At 39.7% G+C, this 26,408-nt stretch overlaps 1 protein-coding gene across 5 annotated transcripts in view; it reads right to left on the reverse strand.

Moving 5' to 3' along the window:
- LOC126336242 (uncharacterized) overlaps positions 1-26,408 on the reverse strand; it is a 224,274-nt gene that overhangs the window by 84,378 nt on the left and 113,488 nt on the right. For 2 of the 5 annotated variants that reach the window (XM_049999734.1, XM_049999736.1), the window contains exons 2-3: positions 3,955-4,939; positions 1,833-2,481 (exon numbers count right to left, since the gene is read on the reverse strand). In XM_049999734.1, the coding sequence (XP_049855691.1) occupies positions 1,833-2,481; positions 3,955-4,583 (1,278 nt within the window). In that variant the 5' untranslated portion in view covers positions 4,584-4,939. The other 3 variants (XM_049999731.1, XM_049999732.1, XM_049999735.1) reach the window with 3 other exon arrangements.

Here is a 26,408-nt window from a genome sequence, read left to right on the forward strand (position 1 = left end):
ACTGCATTAGCTATGTATTTTTTCATGCTTAGCATGACGCATTTTGGGAATTTTTTCTTGTTGTCAAGTGCAAATATGTAAATAAGTATTTTGTATTGTGTTTGAGTATGTGTTATTCTGCAACTCTTGCACTGTACTCGTCTTTTAAGGTTACCAGGTATTGTGCCTTCATCAGTTATGTAGAAAAAAAAAAAAAAAACACACACACACACACACACACACACACACACACACACACACACACACACACACACACACACACACACAAAATCACTTACATTGTTGGTTTATGTATCATCACAAAAAATACTTACGCAAATACTGCAGTTGACAACGAGAAAAAATTCTTGAAACACGCTTTGCTCAGCATGAATATAATACATAACCAGCACTGTGTTTACACTAAAAACATTTCAGCAACACAAAGTGAACTACGGTGTCAACTAGTGCCATATGCCATATGCCGAAACCGCTAAATATGTTTGACAAAGGTGTCACAATGATCGCAACAATCACAAAACTGCATATGCACAGTAGACACAGTTTGGAAATGTTTGTAATTGGTCATGATATCTTCATTCGAACGAACCTCGTTATATCAGCCACCACGCCACAGAGCTTGGCAGTGCGGGAGATACGGCACAAATTGTTACAACTTTTACTCGTTTACCCATTACAATCCGCTGAACCAAGTGCCCTGGACAGCCAACATTATCCCGGCATCATATTTTCTCCACAAACATTTTTTCATAATGCGTAAACCGCACGAAAACTATAAATATGTTGACGCAAAATCAGGTGCAAATTAATACTGTGGGCATAGGAAATTTTTCGAGACCAATAAAAAATGTCATAAACAATGGGAAAATGTTAATTCTGGGAACATAAAAGCAGGGTTATACTGTATTTATGTGGTGACAGTATTAAACATTCTCATTCTTCCTTTCTCCACTTAAATTCCACATGTTAGCAGCCCAATAGCCTCTCTTTCTTGCGAAAGTATTATTTTATTTTCCCCAGAAAGTGAGTGAGTGAGTGTGAGTGTGTGTGTGTGTGTGTGTGTGTGTGTGTGTGTGTGTGTGGGAGGGGGGGGGGGTGCCATGGATTATATATATTTCCAACTACAAAAATTTTTCAGAATTATGTGTTTGTGGTTTATGGGCATTCACCACTTTTAGAATTGATCTCCTTATGTTTTTTATGGTAAGTAATTTTAAAAAATGGGTAACCATTTTAATATCAAAATGTAGCTGCTTTACAACGTAAAAATGCAGCTCATTCTATTAGAGCAGCTCAAAACACAGACTCAACATTCACTGATATGGTATCAGCTTTTGAAACATGTTCAACGGATTATCAGCATGTCACATTAAATTTCGTTCTATTGAGTGATATCGCACAACTTACGAAAACAGAAACCCCTGGCTCCCTCTGCCAATACTTTTCTCCTATACAGTTGGTGCAGCTACACTTTTAAATAAAGTTATATGCAGAACTAAATACTTGTCCCACAAAGTTATGTTTTAAGAAAGATGAAAACTTGTGAAATAACCACACATAATTGTACAATGTAGAAAGATCTCTCTATAATTATTAAATTTTAATACTATTTTTCCGACAATTCTCTGGTACACTAATTCAAGTCATTTCTGGAACATAATGATGGTGAATTCTCTCTTTCAGTTAAAATGCTAATTGGATGTTTTAACACAGCCAATAACACCATTATTATGGCACTAGCCCTTGTAACAAGAATTTATTCCATGTTTACATGCAACCTATCGACTATGGCAATTTTTTGAAAGATTGCATATTAGTGTTTCAATACATACCTTCTCACTCCTATGAATGAATGTGGGGAGATTTACAACTGAACTATAAGCTGGAGTGTTTGTACCATCCACCTCCGATTCTCCTGGGGGTAAGTCTGTGTCCTGCAAATTAGCAGCTAATGTCGTCAGCACATATTCTGGCGAATGGCCACTGGAGAGCATTTTGCGGATCCCATCTACACCCGGGAAGTCCCCAGCATTATCTGATCGGCCAGATACAGAGGCACAACTTGAAGATGCTCGGCCAGATTTGTACAAGTGGCTTGTGGCTTGCTTTCTCTGCTCAAGCACCAACCAATCTGGATCACGCATCAGTGCTCCACATACACACATATTGAAGAATGTACCAGCTAGGAGCAACGTCGTCCCACGCCATCCATACTCTTCAATAAAGTAAGTCGTCATTGGTGCATAGATGAAGGTACCAATTCCAGTGCCACATGAGCCCAGACCAGTTGCCAAAGTCCTCTTCTTGTCAAACCAGTAAGCAATGCTAACAATTGCTGTCACATAGCACAGTCCTAATCCCAAGCCAGCAATCAGACCAAATGTAATGTACAACATCTCCACAGAATCAGCAAACGCACTCAATGTAAGACCTATGCCAGAAACAATGCCTCCTATAATGGTCATCCAACGGCAGCCATACCTAAAAGTTAACAGCCAATGAAAAACATTTTACAAATTATTGGAATTGTCAGAATAAGAAAACTTATTGTTACTAAAAGTAAGTTTGTTTAGTCTATAAAAAAATTTTAAAACATACTTCCAGCAAAATTAGACAAATTTTGTAGCTGAAAGAGCTTCTGCAAATATCTTAAGTCAATTGCTTCAGAGGAAAAACAGTAAAATGAATTAAGTTCAGGCAGCCACATGTCCTGTTTCAAGAATTTAAAAAATAAAAGGTTACAAAGCCTGAAATTAAGAAATATTTAGAAATCAAAAAGCAATAATCACAGTCTGCTACAGGGAATTCCTACATTGGCACTGGAGAAGCTGAGAGAGTAACACTCAACAAAAATAACATACCCCTCCTGACTTCCTCCCACACATTATTTCATTATTACTATTACACAAAAACGAGCTCCAATTCCATTTATATAAGACTTTTTTTGTCCTTTCCTTAACTGTTAATGAGTCTATAATTGTCTTCCAAATTTGTACAGTAACATTTGCCAATTTGGCATATGATTGCCTTTTCTGAAGCTCCTGTGACAGAACTTGAGAATGAGTGGTGACAGCTGCCATGTCAGATGAAAACTTGCAAATAACATTCCCTGAAAAAAAGCTACTTTTTCCAAAATTTGCAAATGCCAAAGAATTCTGACGGAATAAAACAGATTTGACCACACTGTTAAGTGGATGTTAAAAATCAAAGTTTCTTCTGAGAGATGGGAACAAAATGTACTGAGTAGTGAGAAGATTAATGCCAGAACTGGCTAGAAATTATTCAATATAACAAACACACTGCCAGTCTCATAATTAATTTCTGTCATTACTCTCTAGATGATATTCATCTAGGGTCTTTCTTTTAAGACACTAATAATGAACAAGTTCCACACACATACATTTCAGATTAAATATTTACACTATAAAAGGATCAGAATAATGAATGACTTAACAGATGAGCACAGAAAGGGGTGGCAGGAGACTATTATGGTTCGCCATAGCACGCAAGTGCAATATCGTTCCGGTAGCAGCAGCAGCTGTGCAGTTCCGTACTGAGCACGTTCATACGTTTCTTGTTACTTTGCAAGACTGTAATAGTCTTTTCACTTTCTAAAGAAATTTTGGAATTAGCTTCATACACTCTATAATACAAAAATATCACACACAAACAAAGCATGCAAGAACAAAACAACAAATACATAACAAATGACAACTGTTGCCCATGACTGACTTAACTTGCAGCTGAGATAGCAGAGCAATATGATGTGACTGTGCATGGGACAGGAGGAGGTGCAAACACACTCTTACTTTGGTTGCTGCTACAGTAGCTGTCCCACAAACAACTAGCTGTCACTGGTGTCTGATCCAGGTGCTTTAACTGTCCAAAATCTATTAATATTGAGATGGAAAGAATATCTGAATAGTACCAACAAACAAATTTATTTGTGCTCACCTGTCTACCAAAGCACTTCCAACCGGTCCAGATAAAAGTGGAACTGCCATGAACAGACTTCCAATCCAAGATGTTTTGCTCTTGCTTTCACCAAAATGATCCAGCAACTGTATGAATAATAACCCAAAGGAGAAACTTACACCATCAGCAATCATGCTGATGACAAGTGATGCGATCACAACCACCCAGCCCCAACCTCCATCCGGCACTTTGGTCTTCTCTGAATGATCCTTGCTGGAGGGGCTACTGCTGCAGATGCTATCCTTTTCTGAATTTTTGTCTGCTGATGTTTTTGTACCTTCTTCAAATTTAACAGCACAATTTGCTGTGTCACTGATTCCTTTTTGGTCAGTATGTAAAGAAATGGTGGAGATGGGCTCCAAGATTGGAGATGTATCTGACATTTGAGATGGGTAAGAATTCCTACAATTGTTTTTGAAATCTGGAAAGTTGTCATATTGAGCCAGTTTACCATTAAATTCCTGTTTTAGTTTGTCATGAGGAATTATTTCTCTCACATCGAAAGCAATATCTACACCATGGCAACGGGCTGGCAATGACAAATCCACTGACAACCGTTTCTGGTGTGATGCATCTGTAGGTGTTTCCTCTGATGGTGGAGTCACCATAACGAAGCGGGTTATTTATATTTCTCAATGCACTAAAAATAAGGAATTTTGAAACAACAAATAAATAAGATCAGTTATCGGTAACTTGTAGCATCGTAGTAATTCTGTGTTCTTGTTTAAATCCATTCCCTAATGTTTCCACCATTGGAGCACCAAGTCAATTTAGAGGGATTTTGAACACCATTTCTGTCCATTGTCTGGGCCAGCCCTGCAGTAACTTCGTAATAGGATAACATTTGCCCAGTAACTGTGGCCAAGAGCACATAAAGGACCACTGGCGTGGTCCAAGGAGCACGTGTGGCGAGCAATTCACAGTTTTGGTGGCCACCATGCGGTGTGTCTCTGAATGGCAACACCTGCAAAAACAAAGCAATCTTCATTAAACTGTGAAATTTTTGAACTAATGTGTAAATGCTTAGACAAGGTAGTATAATTACAAACATTGTAACTCTTCACCTGTTTTCCTCCATGCGTGGTCATATGGCATTCCAATAGTGTTACAGAAGAAATTCTTGGGTTTATTTTTGTAATTTGTACGGACTCAGCCTGAATACAGGCTTGTTTTATCCAACACCCAGTGTCAACAGAAAAAAATAATTTTAGTTCTTATTAAAGTGTGATTTTATATCAATGGTTCTATATAACTGGCACAAGTTGGTGTAGCACAGCAAAATTTAATTCAAGTTCATCTACTGACAGTAAGGATTTAACACTGAATAAGCCACACTTGCAGATGGAACTACTTTCAAAATATAGGTACACAGACCCTCAATCATTGCTGGAACACAGAAGTATCCTTGAATTAAATAGCACAACATGCTTACTCAAGGTTGCTTTAGTAATTGAGAATGCAAGAATCTGTAACGCGAATAAAAATTGCTTTTCCATTGGCACTGGGTGTCACATAGAACATCTGATGAACTGACTAACACAACAAAACCAAAAGTTAAGTAAGTTCTGTATCACAAGACGAAACACAAAACTCTCTCCAGATTCTGTCGGCAAAACAGCACAAGGAATAAATCCCCTTTATCCACTCTTTGTTTACTGTTCATAGGTATGTTACAACATTTGTTTGCTCTATCAAAAGTGATACTAAAAGTAGTGTGAAGTTTTAAGGTGGTGCCCTAACAGTCAATGTTCATCTTTTGCATACAAAGTAACATTAAGCTTCAAGCGTGGTATGGCGCTATGACAGTCTTCTGCAACATTTGAATTCGACATACAAATTTTTTGACATGCAGGTGATCATTGCTGCACTTCAGGATAGAAAACGCACACAAACAATTCAATTTGTATAGTTAATTTGGAGGGGGGAGAGACAACTTGTGTGAGTGTGTGTGTGTGTGGGGGGGGGGGTTTCTCATTGAGGTAATGATTGCTCTACATCGGTAGAATGTAGTGTCAATTTTAACCAACCATTGCCACAGATTACTGGAGGTCACACTCTGTCCACTGACATCAGTCATCATCCTGAAGGTCTAGTTCAGAGACTGTAAGTATCTCATGCACACAAAATTAATTATAGTCCATAAATTTATTGGCAGGTGCTAAAAGCAAATACTCCAATAATCATTGCCACAATGAAGTTATAGCCACAATCACAAAGTACATTTAGATAATTCTCAGATGTCCCATGAAAGTGGGTGCTAATCTTCAGCACAACAATTATTGTACCTTTGGAATACTAATTTCCCACTTTTGTCCCCAGCACATGTGCAATGTGCAGATTTGGCCACTGCACCATCAATGCTGAGCAGCACCGACTGTCACTGAGCTATTATGAAAGCAGTATGTAGCCCCTAAACACTTACAACATCCCACTGATGAAATGCAGCACCATAACTTAGTGTATCACACCTCATGGCAATTTCACAATGTAATGACCCTATGCCAATGGTAAAATAATTTTGAAATAATAATTTTTGCTTGCTATAAAAGGTTAATTTTGAACTTTTCTGACTATTCTTCCAGAGAGCCATGTTCTACTGACAGTGTCTCAAATTTTTACTTCTAGTCATATAGTTATGGAATCAAGATAGTTATGGAACACAAATGTTATTCATACCATTGTGTGAACACCAATTTAATTAATGAATGCTTGATAAGTATAGCAGCCACTATAAGTCAGTATTTTGTATCATCAACAAAGCACCAGATGCTTTTCCCCCTGTTGTCTATTCATAACTTTGCAATGCTTTTTCTCAAGTTATTTGTCATCTTTGTCTTCCCCTTGTCTTAAAATAATATAGTTTCCTTTCAACATTTCCCTTACAATTCCTCCATTTCTCTGCATTATAAGCTCACATCTCTTCATTTTACAGTACGGATGTCCTATACTAGTTGTAAAAGTGTGCAGAGAAGTTTTAAGACTATTGCTACTGTTCAAAGCAAATTCAACACTGCATGTGAACACAATGTGCATGAATGTAACCAAAACGAAACAATCGGCTGCTAATACAGCACATAAATATAAACCAACAACATCGACCGCAACCACGCTTGGCTGTCAATCACTTTGTTGTTTTGACTGAGGTACAGGTAAAGTACTGTTTTCAAATAGTGGTACATAATTTGTAGCAATCAGCACCATAACATTGATGGAATAGAGAAACTTGTCACACCTAAGGCTTACATTCTCGAGAATAGTAGAGATAAGTCCTCCATCCCTGTGTGTCTCATTTACTTGAACTCTGAATAATTTATGACTTATTTTACTTACTTATATTTTATTTTTGCCATATTAGGATTTGAGCAGCACTCAAAACTTTTAGAGGTAGTGCACTACCAATAACACAACAGGTGCATGTCTCATGGAGTGACAAATTTCAACTTGTCACTTTTCTCTCATACCCTCCAAGGCCCACGGACAATCTTCTGTCTCACTGCTACACTTCATACACAGAGAGAAAGGAAATCACTGTAAATTTAACTTCAACACAAGGTTATTTGGGCTGAATTATATCAATTACACCTTTTGCCCCAGTGAACCACACCATGATACACCTCCCTTGTAGCGTGTGCCACTAGAGTTGGCTGAGCACCTCCCTGACTCCACACTTACAACATGAAACTGGGACAGAACTTGCAGCACTTCTTTGAATCTTCCCTGTTTCCTCTTTCAGTGCTGTATGGTGTGGACTCCAAACCGGCACGAAATTTGTTGAAAGGTTTTGTAACCTAGACCTTACCCTTTTGTCATTTGACTTCACTTCCTGAAGATCCTTTCAACAAATCAGTCTGACATTTTCTTTACCCGTAAGTAGTTTTATGTCGTCGTTCCATTTTAAATCACTTTGCATGCACAGCTGCCTATTTTTAATAAATGTGGTTCCTTCCAGTGATTGTTCATAATCAATAAGGTCCTACAAATTGGAGAACGACAACAGCAAATCTCCTATAACAGAACCCTCCATCGCAAAGCATTTTACTTCATACCATTCTGCATTATAAAGCATTCTAGATCTACATCTATACTCAACAGACCACTGAAGTGCATGGCAGAGGGTACCTTATGTCCCATAGAACTAATCGTAAGGTTACCCTGCCCTGTTCCATTCATGTATGGAATCATCATCATCATCATCATTTAAGACTGATTATGCCTTTCAGCGTTCAGTCTGGAGCATAGCCCCCTTATAAAATTCCTCCATGAGCCCCTATTCAGTGCTAACATTGGTGCCTCTCCTGATGTTAAACCTATTACTTCGAAATCATACTTAACCAAATCCAGGTACCTTCCCCTTGGTCTGCCCCGACTCCTCCTACCCTTTACTGCTGAACCCATGAGTCTCTTGGGTAACCTTGCTTCTCCCATGCGTGTAACATGACCCCACCATCTAAGCCTGTTCATCCTGACTGCTACATCTATTCAGGTTCAGGACAGGTTTTACACCGGGGGCAGTCCTATGCACCCTCCCACCACCACCTACTCCAGTCCTGTAACCCGGAAGGTGTACACGATCAAAGGCAGAGCCATGTGTGAAAGCACCCACGTGATTTACCAACTGACCTGCCTACACTGTGATGCTTTCTATGTGGGAATGACCAGCAACAAACTGTCCATTCGCATGAATGGACACAGGCAGACAGTGTTTGTTGGTAATGAGGATCACCCTGTGGCTAAACATGCCTTGGTGCACGGCCAGCACATCTTGGCACAGTGTTACACCGTCAGAGTTATCTGGATACTTCCCACTAACACCAACCTGTCAGAACTCCGGAGATGGGAACTTGCCCTTCAGTATATCCTCTCTTCTCGATATCCGCCAGGCCTCAACCTCCGCTAATTTCAAGTTGCCGCCGCTCACACCTCACCTGTCTTTCAACAACTTCTTTGCCTCTGTACTTCCGCCTCGACTGACATCTCTGCCCGAACTCTTTGCCTTTACAAATGTCTGCTTGTGTCTGTGTATGTGCGGATGGATATATGTGTGTGTGTGTGTGTGTGTGTGTGTGTGTGTGTGTGTGTGTGTGTGTGTGTGTGTGTGTGTGTGTGAGTGAGTGAGTGAGTGAGTGAGTGAGAGAGAGAGAGAGAGAGAGAGAGAGAGAGAGAGAGAGAGAGAGAGAGAGAGAGAGTGTACACCTGTCCTTTTTTTCCCCCTACAGAAAGTCTTTCCACTCCCGGGATTGGAATGACTCCTTACCCTCTCCCTTAAAACCCACATCCTTTCGTCTTTCCCTCTCCTTCCCTCTTTCCTGAACAAGCAACCGTTGGTTGCGAAAGCTAGAAATTTTTTGTGTGTGTTTGTGTGTTATTTTATTGTGCCTGTCTACCAGCGCTTTCCCGCTTGGTAAGTCTTGGAATCTTTGTTTTTAATATATTTTTCCCATGTGGAAGTTTCTTTCTATTTTATTTACATCAGAATGTACTTCATTGTAGATAAATGTGTCATCTGTGAAAAGTTCTGAGGCTCAGCAATGGATCCAACACACTTCCCTGGGTACACCCAAAGTTACATCAACAGCGATCCATGATTTTCTATCCAAGATAATTTGCTGCATCCTCTCTCCCAAAATATTTCACTCCAGTCACAAATTTCACTTGATACCCCATACAATCATACTTTTTAAAGGAACTGTAGGTGTTGTACTGAGTCATGTTATCTTTCTCCCCAGAAATCAAGAAATATTGGATATACCTGACTGTCTTGATCCATGGCTTTCTGTGTATCATATGAGAAAAATGCATGTCAGGTTTTATACGATTGACATTTTTTCAATCCATTCTGGTTGGTATGGAGAAGGTAATTGTGTTACAGAGACCTCACTATGCTTGAGCTCAGAATATGTTCTAAGATCCTACAACAAATGGATTTCAAAGATACTGGATGGTAGCTTTGAGGATCACTTCTGCTGCTGTTCTTGTACATACGTGTGACCTGTGCTTTTTTCCCCAACTATTAGGCAGGGTTTTTTGTTCAAGACATCTGTAGGCGATTAAAGTTAACAAAAGGGCTAAATCAAAGGAAAAAATGGTGTACAGACACTGACAGGGATTCCATAGAGCCTTGGGGCATTGTTCAGTTTTAATGATTTCAGCTGTTTTTCAACACCTGCAACACATATCTACTTCAATCATCTTTTCAGAGCTACGAGAATTAGAATAGGACAATTTTTGTTGAAGCCATTCTGCAAGTTGATAACTCATACTTGAATCGCCCACAAAGTTATCCTACATGAACTAATGAACAACAAATTTTATCTGAGAAACTGAATAGAGTAAGTTTCTATCAGAGGGTCACCGCACTTACAGCAAGAGGCTAAACCTTTGCATAAAGGAAATAAATCAGAAGAATAGAAGAAAAAGCAGGACTGTGAAGAAACTCAATAATACAGAGACACACATCTGAAGTACACACACAGCACATATTAGCTTCAACTACTCACAGCTGACCATTTGCTTTTCAACCTAATCTAGACCTCAGGCTATGGTATAGATCAGTATTGCTGTTAACTTGCCAAAAACTAACACAGACACAAAACAAATATTTACAAAGTGTCATTCTCTTTCTATTTGTACACATATGACACCACATAGCACAATACTCAAATTATGAGACAAAGCAAATATCTGGCATTTGTAGGTTTAGCTGACCACATACCACCACATGCCAAAGTTTTCAGTACTGTAGAATAAGTCATTTCCAGGGGCAGATGTGGACTCTGACCACAATCTATTGGTTATGACCTGTAGATTAAAACTGAAGAAACTGCAAAAAAGTGGGAATTTAAGGAGATGGGACCTGGATAAACAGAAATTGTACAAAGTTTCAGGGAGAGCATTAGGGAACAATTGACAGGAATGGGGGAAACAAATACAGTAGAAGAAGAATTGGTAGCTTTGAGAGATGAAGTATAGTGAAGGTAGCAGAGGATCAAGTAGGTAAAAAGACGAGGGCTAGTAGAAATCCTTAGGTCACAGAAGAAATATTGAATTTAATTGATGAAAGGAGAAAATATAAAATGCAATAAATGAAGCAGCCAAAAAGGAATACCAACTTCTCAAAAAAGAGATCGATAGGAAGTGCAAAATGGCTAAGCAGGCATGGCTAGAGGACAAATGTAAGGATGTAGATGAAGATGAAATGGGAGATATGGTACTGCGTGAAGAGTTTGACAGAGCACTGAAAGACCCGATTCGAAACAAAGCCCCCGAAGTAGACAACATTCCATCGGAACTACTGACGGCCTTAAGAGAGCCAGTCCTGACAAAAGTCTACCATCTGGTGAGCAAGATGTATGAAACAGGCCAAATACCCTCAGACCTCAAGAAGAATATAATAATTCCAATCCCAAAGAAAGCAGGTGTTGACAGATGTAAAAATACTGAACTATCAGTTTAATAAGCCACAGCTGCAAAATACTAACACAAATTCTTTACAGGCGAATGGAAAAACCAGTAGAAGCCGACCTCGGGGAAGATCAGTTTGGATTCTGTAGAAATACTGGAACACACGAGGCAATACTGACCTTACGACTTATCTTAGAAGAAAGATTAAGGAAAGGCAAACCTACGTTTCTAGCATTTGTAGACTTAGAGAAAGCTTTTGACAATGTTGACTGGAATACTCTCTTTCAAATTCTAACGGTGGCAGGGGTAAAATACAGGGAGCGAAAGGCTATTTACAATTTGTACAGAAACCAGATGGCAGTTATAAGAGTCGAGGGACATGACAGGGAAGCAGTGGTTGGGAAGGGAGTGAGAGAGGGTTGTAGCTTCTCACCGATGTTATTCAATCTGTATATTGAGCAAGCAGTAAAGGAAACAAAAGAAAAATTCGGGGTAGGTATTAAAATCCATGGAGAAGAAATAAAAACTTTGAGGTTCGCCGATGACATTGTAATTCTGTCAGAGACAGCAAAGGACTTGGAAGAGCAGTTGAACGGAATGGACAGTGTCTCGAAAGGATATAAGATGAACATCAACAAAAGCAAAACGAGGATAATGGAATGTAGTCGAATTAGGTCGGGTGATGCTGAGGGAATTAGATTAGGAAATGAGACACTTTAAGTAGTAAAGGAGTTTTGCTATTTGGGGAGTAAAATAACTGATGATGGTCAAAGTAGAGAGGATATAAAATGTAGACTGGCAATGGCAAGGAAAGCGTTTCTGAAGAAGAGAAATTTGTTAACATCGAGTATAGATTTAAGTGTCAGGAACTCATTTATGAAAGTATTTGTATGGAGTGTAGCCATGTATGGAAGTGAAACATGGACGATAAATAGTTTGGACAAGAAGAGAATAGAAGCTTTCGAAATGTGGTGCTACAGAAGAATGCTGAAGATTAGATGGGTAGATCACATAACTAATAAGGAAGTATTGAATAGGATTGGGGAGAAGAGAAGTTTGTGGCACAACTTGACCAGAAGACGGGATCGGTTGGTAGGACATGTTCTGAGGCATCAAGGGATCACCAATTTAGTATTGGAGGCCAGCGTGGAGGGTAAAAATCGTAGAGGGAGACCAAGAGATGAATACACCAAGCAGATTCAGAAGGATGTAGGTTGCACTAGGTACTGGGAGATGAAGAAGCTTGCAGAGGATAGAGTAGCATGGAGAGCTGTATCAAACCAGTCTCAGGACTGAAGACCACAACAACAACAGAACAATAAAGGGAAGGAATTATAGTGGATAGATTATTAGCTTAAATTTTTGAAATCTGTTGCACAAAAACAAATTAAGAGACATGAATGAGTGGCATATAATTGAATTAAAAGGTAATTTCTGAAGCACAACATACTTGGGCAACCTACTACCATCACCTGGTGATTCCGTTAATGTCATTAACGGTCCCGGTGCATCATATGTGGTCTATATTATTAGAAATCTATACTACCTTATTATCCGATCTTTCCTATGTAACCATGTATAAAAGCAACACAGCATATGTATTTATAGTGGTACTTGCAGCAGTGATTGACACTCACTACACAACCACGTTGAAAGTTTGTACTAACGCCCACACATTACAAGCTTCCAATTATTTGGTAATTTGTACTACACTCAAATGTCATGACGAGTTATGCTATGATGTCTAATTCCCCCAGTCCACAACTGAAAATCACCCTAATGAATATCATTACAACATGCTGGCTATCTTATGTGCACATATCCTTAAAAATAATGGACATATTTTAGCCAAAAGTTGAGATCATTTGTCAATTTTGTATTGCATAAACAACAGCAAGCATCACAAGTACAAAATACATTACTATTTATATAACAAACAGATTTACATATAACATTAATTAATTATCTATCAAATACCAATCATTGCAGAGATGCAGCCTCACACATATGGGCTATAAACATTCTCATAAAAACTAACACACACAGATTAATATGTTCGTTTCACACACACACACACACACACACACACACACACACACACACACACACACACAGAGAGAGAGAGAGAGAGAGAGAGAGAGAGAGAGAGAGAGAGAGACTAATTCTTAAGAGTTATTTAAATTTATGAGTACACAAATGAAGCATGAAGGGTATCAATGACAGTTGCATTCTCTTTGAAAGTTGAAATTCTCAGCACACTCGACACTTCGCGGTGAAGCATTATGAAAGAAAATGGGAAACTGAAAATTATTAACTAATTCAAAGAATAAACGCAATAGTAGACAAATCAATTGTTCATTAAAAGTAGCATACACTCCGAAATTATACTCTGGATTCTCCATTCAACAGAGGGAGTCATCACTGACAAAAATAGTTATTGCAAAACAATATATGTCCGCCTGACAAAGGTGTCAGAGCTGAGCAGCCACTAACAAACATTGCTACGGTACTATTAAAATCTTGGACGTTTTGTGCGTGTAAATAATGTCTGTCACTTAGTTTCTCACATTTTCCTCTGCTGAGTTTCAGTTTACGAACAGTTTTGTTTACAGTCCTGACATCACTGAGGAACTCATCACCACAAACGTTACATTAATACACTGTCAGTTTCGTAGAGATCGAATAAAATGGTAGCTACTTACTGATGCAATATGTATTTCCTATGTGGAAAGAAAAGCTATACTGGACGTACTATTCAAAATGTTTCGCAACGCATCTCAGAGTACAGATCAACAACAATAACAGAGCGATTCGAAACTTAGTTTCGTAAGAGCACAAGATTGTTGATATGTTCACAAAAACGATAAAAATATGCCTTGAGATAGTCTTCATAGATTCAAGCAACTTTACCTGCAACATTTCATTGTTGACGTTTCTCAACACACTCATTACCGTACAAAGCACTAATTTTCGCTATAGAAGAATGCACATAAAGCCTTTCTCAAAGACACCACATATCAAGAGGTTACAGTTGTTGGCTAGGCGGGTTGCAGTCAAACAGGAGCATTCAAACACTGCTACAATTAAGTATAGGCTAATGAGGATGACAATAACTTACGTGGCTCATCCACAAACTGCAGGTGTGCTGCCCTTGACGCTGAGGACAGTTTTTCTTGTGAAAGACCACTCACCTATCTTCGAAACTAGCAACGAAGTGTCACACACGCAGCAGTGTCAGTTGTTACGACTGACGGCTAGCAAAAGTCGCCGTGGCGGTACTATCGCTGGCGTAGGAGCCTCTGCGGTGACTTGCGGAACTAATTCTTCGATTACAGGCGCGCCACGAAATAATGCGCTGCAGTTTAATTTTCTTCTCCATCTGTAGCTGACTGAGAAATTGGGAATGCAAAGCAATGAATCATGCTGGATCTGAAACCTACGATGTGGCTGTCGGAATCAAATGAGCAGCATCGTATACATAAAGATTATATTCTTCACATTGCCGAAGTCAGTTCCGGATTCAGCGTAGACAAGAACCTTTATCCAATAATGTAGTTTTACATGAAATTGTACCCGAAGACTGTACAGCATTATCGCAACGATTTAATTATTGTATCCCAACATTGCTGTCGTTTGTCAGTTCACAAAAAAATAGAAAAATTTACTTTAATGTTCCACATCAGACTTCTACGGAAAAATCCGAAAACCAAAACTGTATTACATGGGCAACACTTGGAATCCTCGTACTTCACGACCACATCTTTTACTCTTCGCCTTTCATTTCGGCTTTTGTGTGACCACCAGGTCGTAAAGTGAAAGATCTACCGCAGCTACGCCAATGTAACTGTTGTTAATATTTCTTCTAAACGTCTGCCACACACTATAAAATCTTTTGTAAAAAACCAGAAATCCATGACAATCACAAAAAGCGCTAAGGAATTGTTCAGTTACAAGTAATGTCTGATTTCTATAACTAACTGAAGTCTTTTTATTCCCTCGTTTGTATCAAAGTACGCTCGTATTGCCATACTAATGTCACTTCAGAAATTAGCTGTAAACTCATCTGCTAGCCTACGTTTCAGAATTCCTTGTGAAACGATTTTTTTACTTTGTTAATGCCAGTGGTGATATTTTTTACCTTCTTGTTTCAGTTTCGTGATTTGAAAGCTATTTATTTTGGAAGAATGACCGAGTAAATACAATTACTTTCGTGTCGGTACTTACAACTGTCTCGATTCGTTGTACAAATGCCTGAAACCCCTTGGTAACAGCAATCCGTTCTGGAAATATGTAATTCAGAAAAGTAAAATTATCAGCAAACTTTTCCCTCAAAAGAATACTTGACATGAAAATTGATAAATAAACAGAAATCCATTCATTAACGATGGACAAAGTGCAATAAAAAACATCCAAAACAGAATAAATTTTAAAATTTCATCGAAAGGACTTATTAAGACCGGTCCCGGTGGATGTTCCAAGTGCTCCCTCAGGCATGGGTGTGTGTGTTTGTCCTTAGGATAATTTAGATTAAGTAGTGTGTACGCTTAAGGACTGATGACCTTAGCAGTTAAGTCCCATAAAATTTCACACACATTTGAACATTTGAACTTATTAAGAAATTCAACATTCATTCTTTCTTATACGCGTGGAGTCAGCGCTCAGTGTCTCACACAGACATCGAACCGTGCCTTAATCTTTTATTTCATAACAAAAATCCTTAGCCTTGTAGTTCAGTAATGGCCATCGTTAAATGAATCGACGCAGCATAAAATATGCAAAGGAGAAATGAAGGTTAGGGCTAAAAGCATCTCCATATTGAGATCGATGCGGAAAAGAACATAATGAGGACTTCACCAGGACTTTATTAAATCCACCATGGGTTTCGCATGGAGTTCTTTCTTTTCGAAATCACGGAAAAGTTTAACCTGTATGTCAGAATTTCAACATGAAGCTTTCCGTTCCCGAAAGGTCAGTGATTCTTGAAACACTGTGATATCTTGCCTGAAGCACAGTTACAATCGCATTCCTTAAAATTCAATGAGTGTATATTGTCACGCACAATAATCCGTTCTCTGGCAGTTTGGCATGTCTTGAAGTGCGTCTTTTCATTATTCTTTACGGTTAGCACCCAGACGATAGAGAGATCGTTAAGGAAGGATAATAAGGTCTGTGTTGTCTTGTGCAACCAACAGAGAGAACCGGAATTCAAAGCTGACTGCAAACCGATTCTACTGCCACTAACGTATATATCGCGTAAGGACCGTGAAGACAAGACAGAGAAATCAGAGCTCGTACGGAAGACATACGTTTATCCCTCGCTCCATTTGTGAGTGAACAGGAAAGGAAATGACTCGAAATGTCCTCCGCCATTCACCACGGTGGCTTCCAGAGTATGTATTTAGGTGAAGAAAGCTGAATCAGAAAGAACAAGAAAGGGTACAACTGTAGACACGAGTAATACGACAGCAGTTTTCTACCAATTCCGTTAGTTCTTCGCTAACCTTTGCGTGGGAACTATTCTTTGCATTCCTGAACAATGAAAACTCCAAGTAGGAATATCAACGATGTACGAAAAGACATATTGCTACTTACCGTAAAGACGACCCGTCAAGTTGCACACAGGCACAATTAATAGACGCAATAACAGAAAATTTAAACCATCCGGCCCGAGATGCCGGAATCGGTGGTCGTGTGTGTTTGAGGTGTACTTTCTTTTGTGTGTATGTGTGTGTGTGTGTGTGAGAGAGAGAGAGAGAGAGAGAGAGAGAGAGAGAGAGAGAGTGTCTCTTTTACTGACGAAGGCTGTGGCCGAAAGCATTCGTGAGTGTTTTTAGTCGTGCCTGTCAGCAACTTGGTGTGTCTTCTCGGTATTATTGGTTAGTTTTTTTAATTAAATAAACACAAGTGGCACACACGCTTCCGTTAACAAACCCAAGATTGGTTTGATGCAGTTCCACACTCCCGTCGCTTGTCAGGCTGAAAGGATATTAGGATAAAGGATACTGCAAGCGATCAAACGTGTTTGTCAAAATTGATGTTTGCTGTCTACTGGTTTGTCAAACAAGTGTGCACACGTGCAAACCAATTTATCAAACTGAACATCAGTTTTGGGGTAACTGTCACACTATACGTAATATGTTGCGAAACATTTTGACATGGGTAACGTACGAAGTGCAATGCAAGACACAAACTTTGAATCTTCGAAATCTGGTCTCGCTGACAGATATCCCAAAATTATAGAAAACAGCCCCACAAGCAAATGGCTATTGTTCGATAAACGCATGCGTAAATAGTCTACATCTACATTTATACTCTACAAAGCACCGTGAAGTGAATTGCAAAGGGTACTCTCTCATTGTGCCAGTTACCAGGGTTTCTTCTATTCAAGAGGTTGTCGTTATCAGGAGAAAGAAAACTGGCGTTCTACGGATCGGAGCGTGGAATGTCAGATCCCTTAATCGGGCAGGTAGGTTAGAAAATTTAAAAATGGAAATGGATAGGTTAAAGTTAGATATAGTGGGAATTAGTGAAGTTCGGTGGCAGGAGGAACAAGACTTCTGGTCAGGTGACTACAGGGTTATAAACACAAAATCAAATAAGGGTAATGCAGGAGTAGGTTTAATAATGAATAGGAAAATAGGAATGCGGGTAAGCTACTACAAACAGCATAGTGAACGCATTATTGTGGCCAAGATAGATACGAAGCCCACACCTACTACAGTAGTACAAGTTTATATGCCAACTAGCTCTGCAGATGACGAAGAAATTGAAGAAATGTACGATGAAATAAAAGAAATTATTCAGATAGTGAAGGGAGACGAAAATTTAATAGTAATGAGTGACTGGAATTCGAGTGTAGGAAAAGGGAGAGAAGGAAACATAGTAGGTGAATATGGATTGGGGCTAAGAAATGAAAGAGGAAGCCGCCTAGTAGAATTTTGCACAGAGCACAACTTAATCATAGCTAACACTTGGTTTAAGAATCATGAAAGAAGGTTGTATACATGGAAGAACCCTGGAGATACTAAAAGGTATCAGATAGATTATATAATGGTAAGACAGAGATTTAGGAACCAGGTTTTAAGTTGTAAGACATTTCCAGGGGCAGATGTGGACTCTGACCACAATCTATTGGTTATGACCTGTAGATTAAAACTGAAGAAACTGCAAAAATGTGGGAAATTAAGGAGCTGGGACGTGGATAAACTGAAAGAACCAGAGGTTGTACAGAGTTTCAGGGAGAGAATAAGGGAACAATTGACAGGAATAGGGGAAAGAAATACAGTAGAAGAAGAATGGGTAGCTCTGAGGGATGAAGTAGTGAAGGCAGCAGAGGATAAAGTAGGTAAAAAGACGAGGGCTGCTAGATATCCTTGGGTAACAGAAGAAATATTGAATTTAATTGATGAAAGGAGAAAATATAAAAATGCAGTAAATGAAGCAGGCAAAAAGGAATACAAACGTCTCAAAAATGAGATGGACAGGAAGTGCAAAATGGCTAAGCAGGGATGGCTAGAGGACAAATGTAAGGATGTAGAAGCTTATCTCACTGGGGGTAAGATAGATACTGCCTACAGGAAAATTAAAGAGACCTTTGGAGAGAAGAGAACCACGTGTATGAATATCAAGAGCTCAGATGGCAACCCAGTTCTAAGCAAAGAAGGGAAGGCAGAAAGGTGTTAGGAGTATATAGAAGTTTATACAAGGGCGATGTACTTGAGGACAATATTATGGAAATGTAAGAGGATGTAGATGAAGACGAAATGGGAGTTACGGTACTGCGTGAAGAGTTTGACACAGCACTGAAAAACCTAAGTCGAAACAAGGCCCCCGGAACTAGACAACATTCCATTAGAACTACTGACGGCCTTGGGAGAACCAGTCATGACAAAACTCTACCAGCTGGTGAGCAAGATGTATGAGACAGGCGAAATACCCTCAGACTTCAAGAAGAATGTAATAATTCCAATCCCAAAGAAAGCAAGTGCTGACAGATGTGAAAATTACCGAACTATCAGTTTAATAAGTCACAGCTGCAAAATACTAACGCGAATTCTTTAGAGACGAATGGAAGAACTGGTAGAAGCAGACCTTGGGGAAGATCAGTTTGGATTCCGTAGAAATGTTGGAACACGTGAGGCAATACTGACCTTACGACTTATCTTAGAAGAAATATTAAGAAAAGACAAACCTACGTTTCTAGCATTTGTAGACTTAGAGAAAGCTTTTGACAATGTTGACTGGAATACTCTCTTTCAAATTCTAAAGGTGGCAGGGGTAAAATACAGGGAGCGAAAGGCTATTTACAATTTGTACAGAAACCAGATGGCAGTTATAAGAGTCGAGGGACATGACAGGGAAGCAGTAGTTGGGAAGGGAGTGAGACAGGGTTGTAGTCTATTCCCGATGTTATTCAATCTGTATACTGAGCAAGCAGTAAAGGAAACAAAAGAAAAATTTGGAGTAGGTATTAAAATCCATGGAGAAGAAATAAAAACTTTGAGGTTCGCCGATGACATTGTAATACTGTCAGAGACAGCAAAGGACTTGGAAGAGCAGTTGAACGGAATGGATAGTGTCTTGAAAGGAGGATATAAGATGAACATCAACAAAAGCAAAACGAGGATAATGGAATGTAGTCGAATTAGGTCGGGTGATGCTGAGGGAATTAGATTAGGAAATGAGACACTTAAAGTAGTAAAGGAGTTTTGCTATTTGGGGAGCAAAATAACTGATGATGGTCGAAGTAGAGAGGATATAAAATGTAGACTGGCAATGGCAAGGAAAGCGTTTCTGAAGAAGAGAAATTTGTTAACATCGAGTATAGATTTAAGTGTCAGGAAGTAATTTATGAAAGTATTTGTATGGAGTGTAGCCATGTATGGAAGTGAAACATGGACGATAAATAGTTTGGACAAGAAGAGAATAGAAGCTTTCGAAATGTGGTGCTACAGAAGAATGCTGAAGATTAGATGGGTAGATCACATAACTAATGAGGAAGTATTGAATAGGATTGGGGAGAAGAGAAGTTTGTGGCACAACTTGACCAGAAGACGGGATCGTTTGGTAGGACATGTTCTGAGGCATCAAGGGATCACCAATTTAGTATTGGAGGCCAGCGTAGAGGGTAAAAATCGTAGAGGGAGACCAAGAGATGAGTACACTAAGCAGATTCAGAAGGATGTGGGTTGCAGTGGGTTCTGGGAGATGAAGAAGCTTGCATAGGATAGAGTAGCATGGAGAGCTGCATCAAACCAGTCCCAGGACTGAAGACAACAACAACAACAGTTTCAATTGTGTGTAAGTTAGGGACCGATGACCTCAGAAGTTTGGTCCCATAGCACTTACCACAAATTTCCATTTCAAAATATTTCCGCAATGTTTCATCACTCTATACTACAATATATGATCAACAACACATTTGAATTTGCGATTCCTCTTAAAGGCGAGTTTTGTTATCCGCAACAGATATACAAGAAACAATTTTTTGTTACTGTGATTGGTTTGTACTAATTTCGCAAGATTTTCCTTGACGAGTCCTTCCACATTCTTAGTTTTGTTTGTCACAATATTAACAAAGTTGCTTGCCTTTCGTTACGTGCCGGCCGCGGTGGCCGAGCGGCTCTATGCGCTGCAGTCCGGAACCGCGGGACTGTTACGGTCGCAGGTTCGAATCATGCCTCGGGCATGAATGTGTGTGATGTCCTTAGGTGAGTTAGGTTTAAGTAGTTCTAAGTTCTAGGGGACTGATGGTTTAAGATGTTAAGTCCCATAGTGCTCAGAGCCATTTGAACCTTTCGTTATGGCGTTCGAAATTAGTATGCATTTTTTAACATTTGTGAAACTTTCTGAAATTGGTGAATGGGTGGCCAACGAAAGCACCATGATGACTTAGATGCATATTGTCTGGCCAGAAAAGCACACACAATTGACTGAGCGCACGTGTAACTGTTTTCGAATAAGCCGAACGTCGGTGCAATGACAACTGGTTCAATCGAAATGTCTTTACGTCGTCTACGTCGGTTTTAAAACTATGAGTCAGCTGCCAATGTATTCAATAAAATCTTATACTCCACGGAATCGTCAACTTCCTTCTTGTTTTAAGGTGATTCCGGCATCGGAAATACTGACAACGAGACTGCTATGATTTTCATCAGCTTGGTTTCGTGACAGCACATTATACAGAAGCTCATGTTCAGATGTGCTTATTTGCAGTAATGATAGTAAAATTAATTAAATTTGGAAATTTTGTAGTAAGTTACTATGGGACCGAACTGCTGAGTTCATCGGTCCATAGCCTCACACACTACTTAATCTAACTTAAACTATCTTACGCTAAGGACGACACAGATACACCAATGCCCGAGGGTGGACTCGAACCTCCGACGGGGAGGAGCCCCTCGAACCGTGGCAAGGTGACCGGGACCGCATGGCTACTCCCCGCAGCTAATTAAATGGAGGCAGTTGTACATCAATAACTCCATGAGTGCTCCCAGTGTTAGATCGCATAGGTTGGCAGCATTTCCAAAGATGATGACTTCCTGCTTCTCCCGACAAGTAGCGATCAGCGGCCACACAGTACAAATACACCCCCTCAGCAAATGGAAAGAAATATAACAAAAACCGTTACTTCAAATTAGAGCCTGACATTTGCTAACCACTATCTGAATTTTGAAGGTGTAAACTTTTGTCGAATGTGTTTTGTTGTGCAACTGTTTTGTTGTGCCAATAGCCATTTGAGGTTTATGACGTGCAAACTGGGTGATTTTTTCGTTCCTTAGGAAGGCAACATTTCCAAGATGGAACTTTTAGCGTAGAATTTGGGTGGAGTGTGGTTTAGATGCGGGCTCAATTTTACAAATGACGTAAGAAAGACAAAGTACTCTGATAAGCCAAAACATTGTGACCACGGCCCACTGCAAAGTTGGCTTCGCGGGCATGTGACATGGTAACAAAAGCATCTAAGCGGAGCAGACACAGGGGGAATTACTGTAGTGAAGATACGGGCTGCTAATGGGAAAATCCATTGCGATAAGGGACTTTTACAAAGGGCGGATTATAGTAACGCAGACCCTGTGAACAAGTATCTCGAAAATGGCGAAGCTGGCCGAATGTTTATGCGGTACTGCTGTGAGCAGCTATGGAAAGAGGTAGAAAGAGAGTGAAACTACAACTAGGAGCCAAATGGTTGGACGCTCTGTGAGGAGGACTGTCTGCTCTGTAAAGTAGGACAGTTGGCACTCTGTGGTATCTCTGCCGAAAGAGCACAGTACTGCAGCACGCGCAACTGTTACGGAGCACATCATTCATCGTACATAACTGAGGAGTTAAGCCGGACAATTATAAGTTTTATCAATTATACGATTATTATGATACAATAATAGTACATACAACCATACAGTCACAGTTATGAGGGCATGTTATAAAACAATGTAACAGGACTACCTTGCATTTGTGTCTTGTTTACAACACATTCAAAGTTAACCGTATCCGCCAATTACTCCACTGTCCCTTCTTCTTCAACTAAAAGTAACAAATTGGTGACGAAACTCCTTTAAAGGGAAGAAGCCCGGTGACTTCACGGTCTAGGAATAGAAGACTATGAGAAGAGAGTAGCTTCTTGTCTGCTACGGAAATAGTGATAGGCAACATATTTCCCCACTCCAGCGAGGAGAGTCCACAAATTGGACAAAATTTCCACTTGGTGCAGTGAGTGACAGTCTTCTTTAAATGTAAGCTAATGCCCATAAGAGAGAGAATGAACACGATAACATCTGATTAGAAGATTACCAGTGAAAGTCTTGAGCACGTCACACCATGTAAGTATTTAGAGGTAACACTAAGAAGCGATGTGAAATTTGTATTAGGAAAGGCTTGGATTCTGGGAAAATACCCTGCATCTGTAAGGAAGCCGCATATAAGACTCTAGTACCACCATTTCTTGAACACTGGAGTCCTTATCAAGTAGGCATTAAGCATTCGCAAACGCACTGCTAGGATCGGTATAGCCCATACGAAAATAAAGAATATCCTGTAAACAACCTAACTTTTTATTGATTAATAATATACAGCTTTATTGTTGAAATTAAGTAATTTAGATATTACTGCAATGTACACTGCCAGCGATTAGGTACGAACTAATGATGTTACTCAAATATCCTCCACGACACGGCAGGCACTCTCGCTCTTTCGATGTAATTTTCCTTAATTGTCCGCCTGCTAGCTGGGTGGTAACGTGCTTGCCTCCCATGCAAGTGGGCCCGGGTTCGATTCTCGTCTTTATTGGAGATTTTCTCCTCTCAGAGATTGGGTGTTGTATTAGCCTCCTCATCACCGGTGCGCAAATTGCCCAGTGTGGCGTCGAATGAAATAAGACTTGCACTCAGCGGCCGAACTTCCACCATTAGGGGCCTCCCGGCCAACGATGCCATACGCTCATTTCCATTTTTTTCCTTAATTTTTCGGATTACTTACTCATCTAGTTCCGAAATTACACGCTCAATGTCGGCCTTGTGCTCCGGAAGTGACTGTGGTTTGCTGCCGTACGTAAGGCACAAAGGATAGAAGCCTCCGCTTAGAAAGGGCAAGTGCAAGATTTTTATACATTTCGTATCACAAGTGGTAGCGATCAAATTACAAGGATAAATGCGTACGAGGGAAAAAAGGGAAGAATAGGCACAAAATGATAAGTCGCTCGTGTGGAAACACGTTCTTGAACCGGCTCTGCGTACATACGATATTTCAAATACCCCTGCAGAAAGAAACCATATAGTGTCGTCACCGATCTGGATGGCCGATCACGTTACCGTTGCGAAAAATTACCTATTTTGGGAACCACTGTCGTAACAAGTCCATTGACGCTATTGGTGTATGTCAGGTTGCTTTTCATTTTGTTGAAAACAAACCGCTTCAGCATTCGCACGACCCAGTTCAGAACGCGATACGAGGGACATTCAATAATTAAAGAGACAAATTGATATAGAAAAGAAACAGTTTGTAGGAGGAGTTTTGTACTTTGATGAGCTTAGGTTGGAATCAGTGAGTTGAGCTAGGAATAGCTGGTGGATGAAAATTGTTTTGTTTATAACCTGAAAATTGCATGTAACAATTGTGTGTGCTCTTGAAGTTTCTATATTAGTTCAACAACGTTCAGTAACCCATTTTTTTTTCTTTCTGAAGGTGAAAAACTGCCTAAAATGTTTTCTGTAATGGTTTTACAGTATGGTGAAAGTTGGCAGAACAGTTCAAAAATGGTCGAACCTCAGTGACTGGAGAGCTACGACGTGGCCAGCCAATTGAAGTGTCAACCTGCATTGACGACATATTCGCGAAGACCAACGTGTTGCAGTTGAGCGTATAGCAAAGATAGCTGCAGTAACTCTTGACACAGTCCATAATGTAATCAGTAACAAGCTAAGATACAGCAAAACAAGTGCAAGCTGAGTCCTAAAGGAATTAACATAACAACACAAGAAAACAAGATTCAAAGCGTGTACAGACCTGAAAGACCTCTATGAAGGGCAAGGTGACTCTTTTCTAAACACGATTTTAACGTGGCATGAAACTTGGGCACACCATTTTTAACCAGAGTCCAAAAGACAAAGCAAGGAATGGAAGCACACCAGCTACCTCTACCAAAGAAATTCAGAACGCAACCATCAACGCGAAAAGTCATGTTGACGTTTTTGTAGGGTGCCCAAGGTGACTGATTATTTGGAAGATCAACGTACAATAAAGACTGCCTACTACTCAGACATGTAGATGAAGAAAGTAAAGCCACCGATGAGAGAAAAACATCGCAGATCTTAAAGAAAAGGCATGACACTGTTGTACGACAATCGTCGCCCTCACATCGCCCAGTTGACACAAGAAACCATTGAAAAAAATAGGTTGAGGGACACTTCCTAATCCTCTGTACAATCCATATTTGGCTACCCAGTATTTTCATTTTTTGATCCACTCAAGGAGGCATTATGAGGAAAGAAGTCAGCAATAACGAGGTCAAAGAATTTGTGGGAAGGTGGTTCAAACAATAAGACAAAGACTTTCCATGAGGTATAAAAAAACTAGTTCATCGTTAGAACAAATGTATTAGTGTTGACGGGTATTATGTTGAGGAGTAGTAAAGCCTCATTTTCTAAAAATACACAGTTCTACATCCATTTTTCTCTTCAATTATCGAATGTCCTTCGTATATTGCGGTAGCACTCGCCGCCCACTATTAATGCCCGTGCGTCACTAACTTTGAAGTAGTATAGTGCAGTTATACCCTCAGCCCAAATTCCATACCACACAGTCATTCGTTTTGTAATGGCTTCTCCATAATTACTCGGGGGTTTTGTGTGCCCAAAATCCTATAAATTTGCTTGCTCACCGCGCCATTCAGTAGGAAGTATGCCTCATCAGTGAAAATTAGTTTCTTTATGAAATTATTGGTTGCTGGTTCTGGTAATATCAATTTGTTATGAACGTCAGTGAACAGATTTCATCGGACTTACAGCAACATTATCACTCACCGTGGAGATGTTTTTCAGAGAACGAGTAACTCGAGTACCCCTGGAGGGTTTAATATCCATAATTCAGGTAGTTTTCACAAATTTGGCAATCAGTCACACCACAATTGACCTATTCGGTACATTAAGTTGACACAATATTCTATGGAGTTCGTCTCCGATCTCTGTACGACATTCAACACATATATAACTGTATTCACTCTGACAACACACTGTTCCGTCGTAACCGCCCCGTTACTAAACATAAAGAAAACAGAGTAAAATCGTTCATCGGCAAGTGCAGACAACTTACTATAACACAGATGGCGGGCATTCCAAAACTGTGAGTTCTTTACTGCATATCCTTCATAACAGAAATGTTCGGGAAGAAAGGCGACGCAGATCTCACGAATCCATATTGGGTAGATTTACGGAAGTTATGCCACTGTCGCATATCTCGCGTAGAGATTATGTGTATAAAATAAGAGAGATTAAGGAACATGCAGAAACCTACATAAAGTCATTTCTCCCTTGCTCAAT

This window comes from Schistocerca gregaria, chromosome 2, assembly GCF_023897955.1.
Source record: "Schistocerca gregaria isolate iqSchGreg1 chromosome 2, iqSchGreg1.2, whole genome shotgun sequence".
Taxonomy (NCBI): Eukaryota; Metazoa; Arthropoda; class Insecta; order Orthoptera; family Acrididae; genus Schistocerca; species Schistocerca gregaria.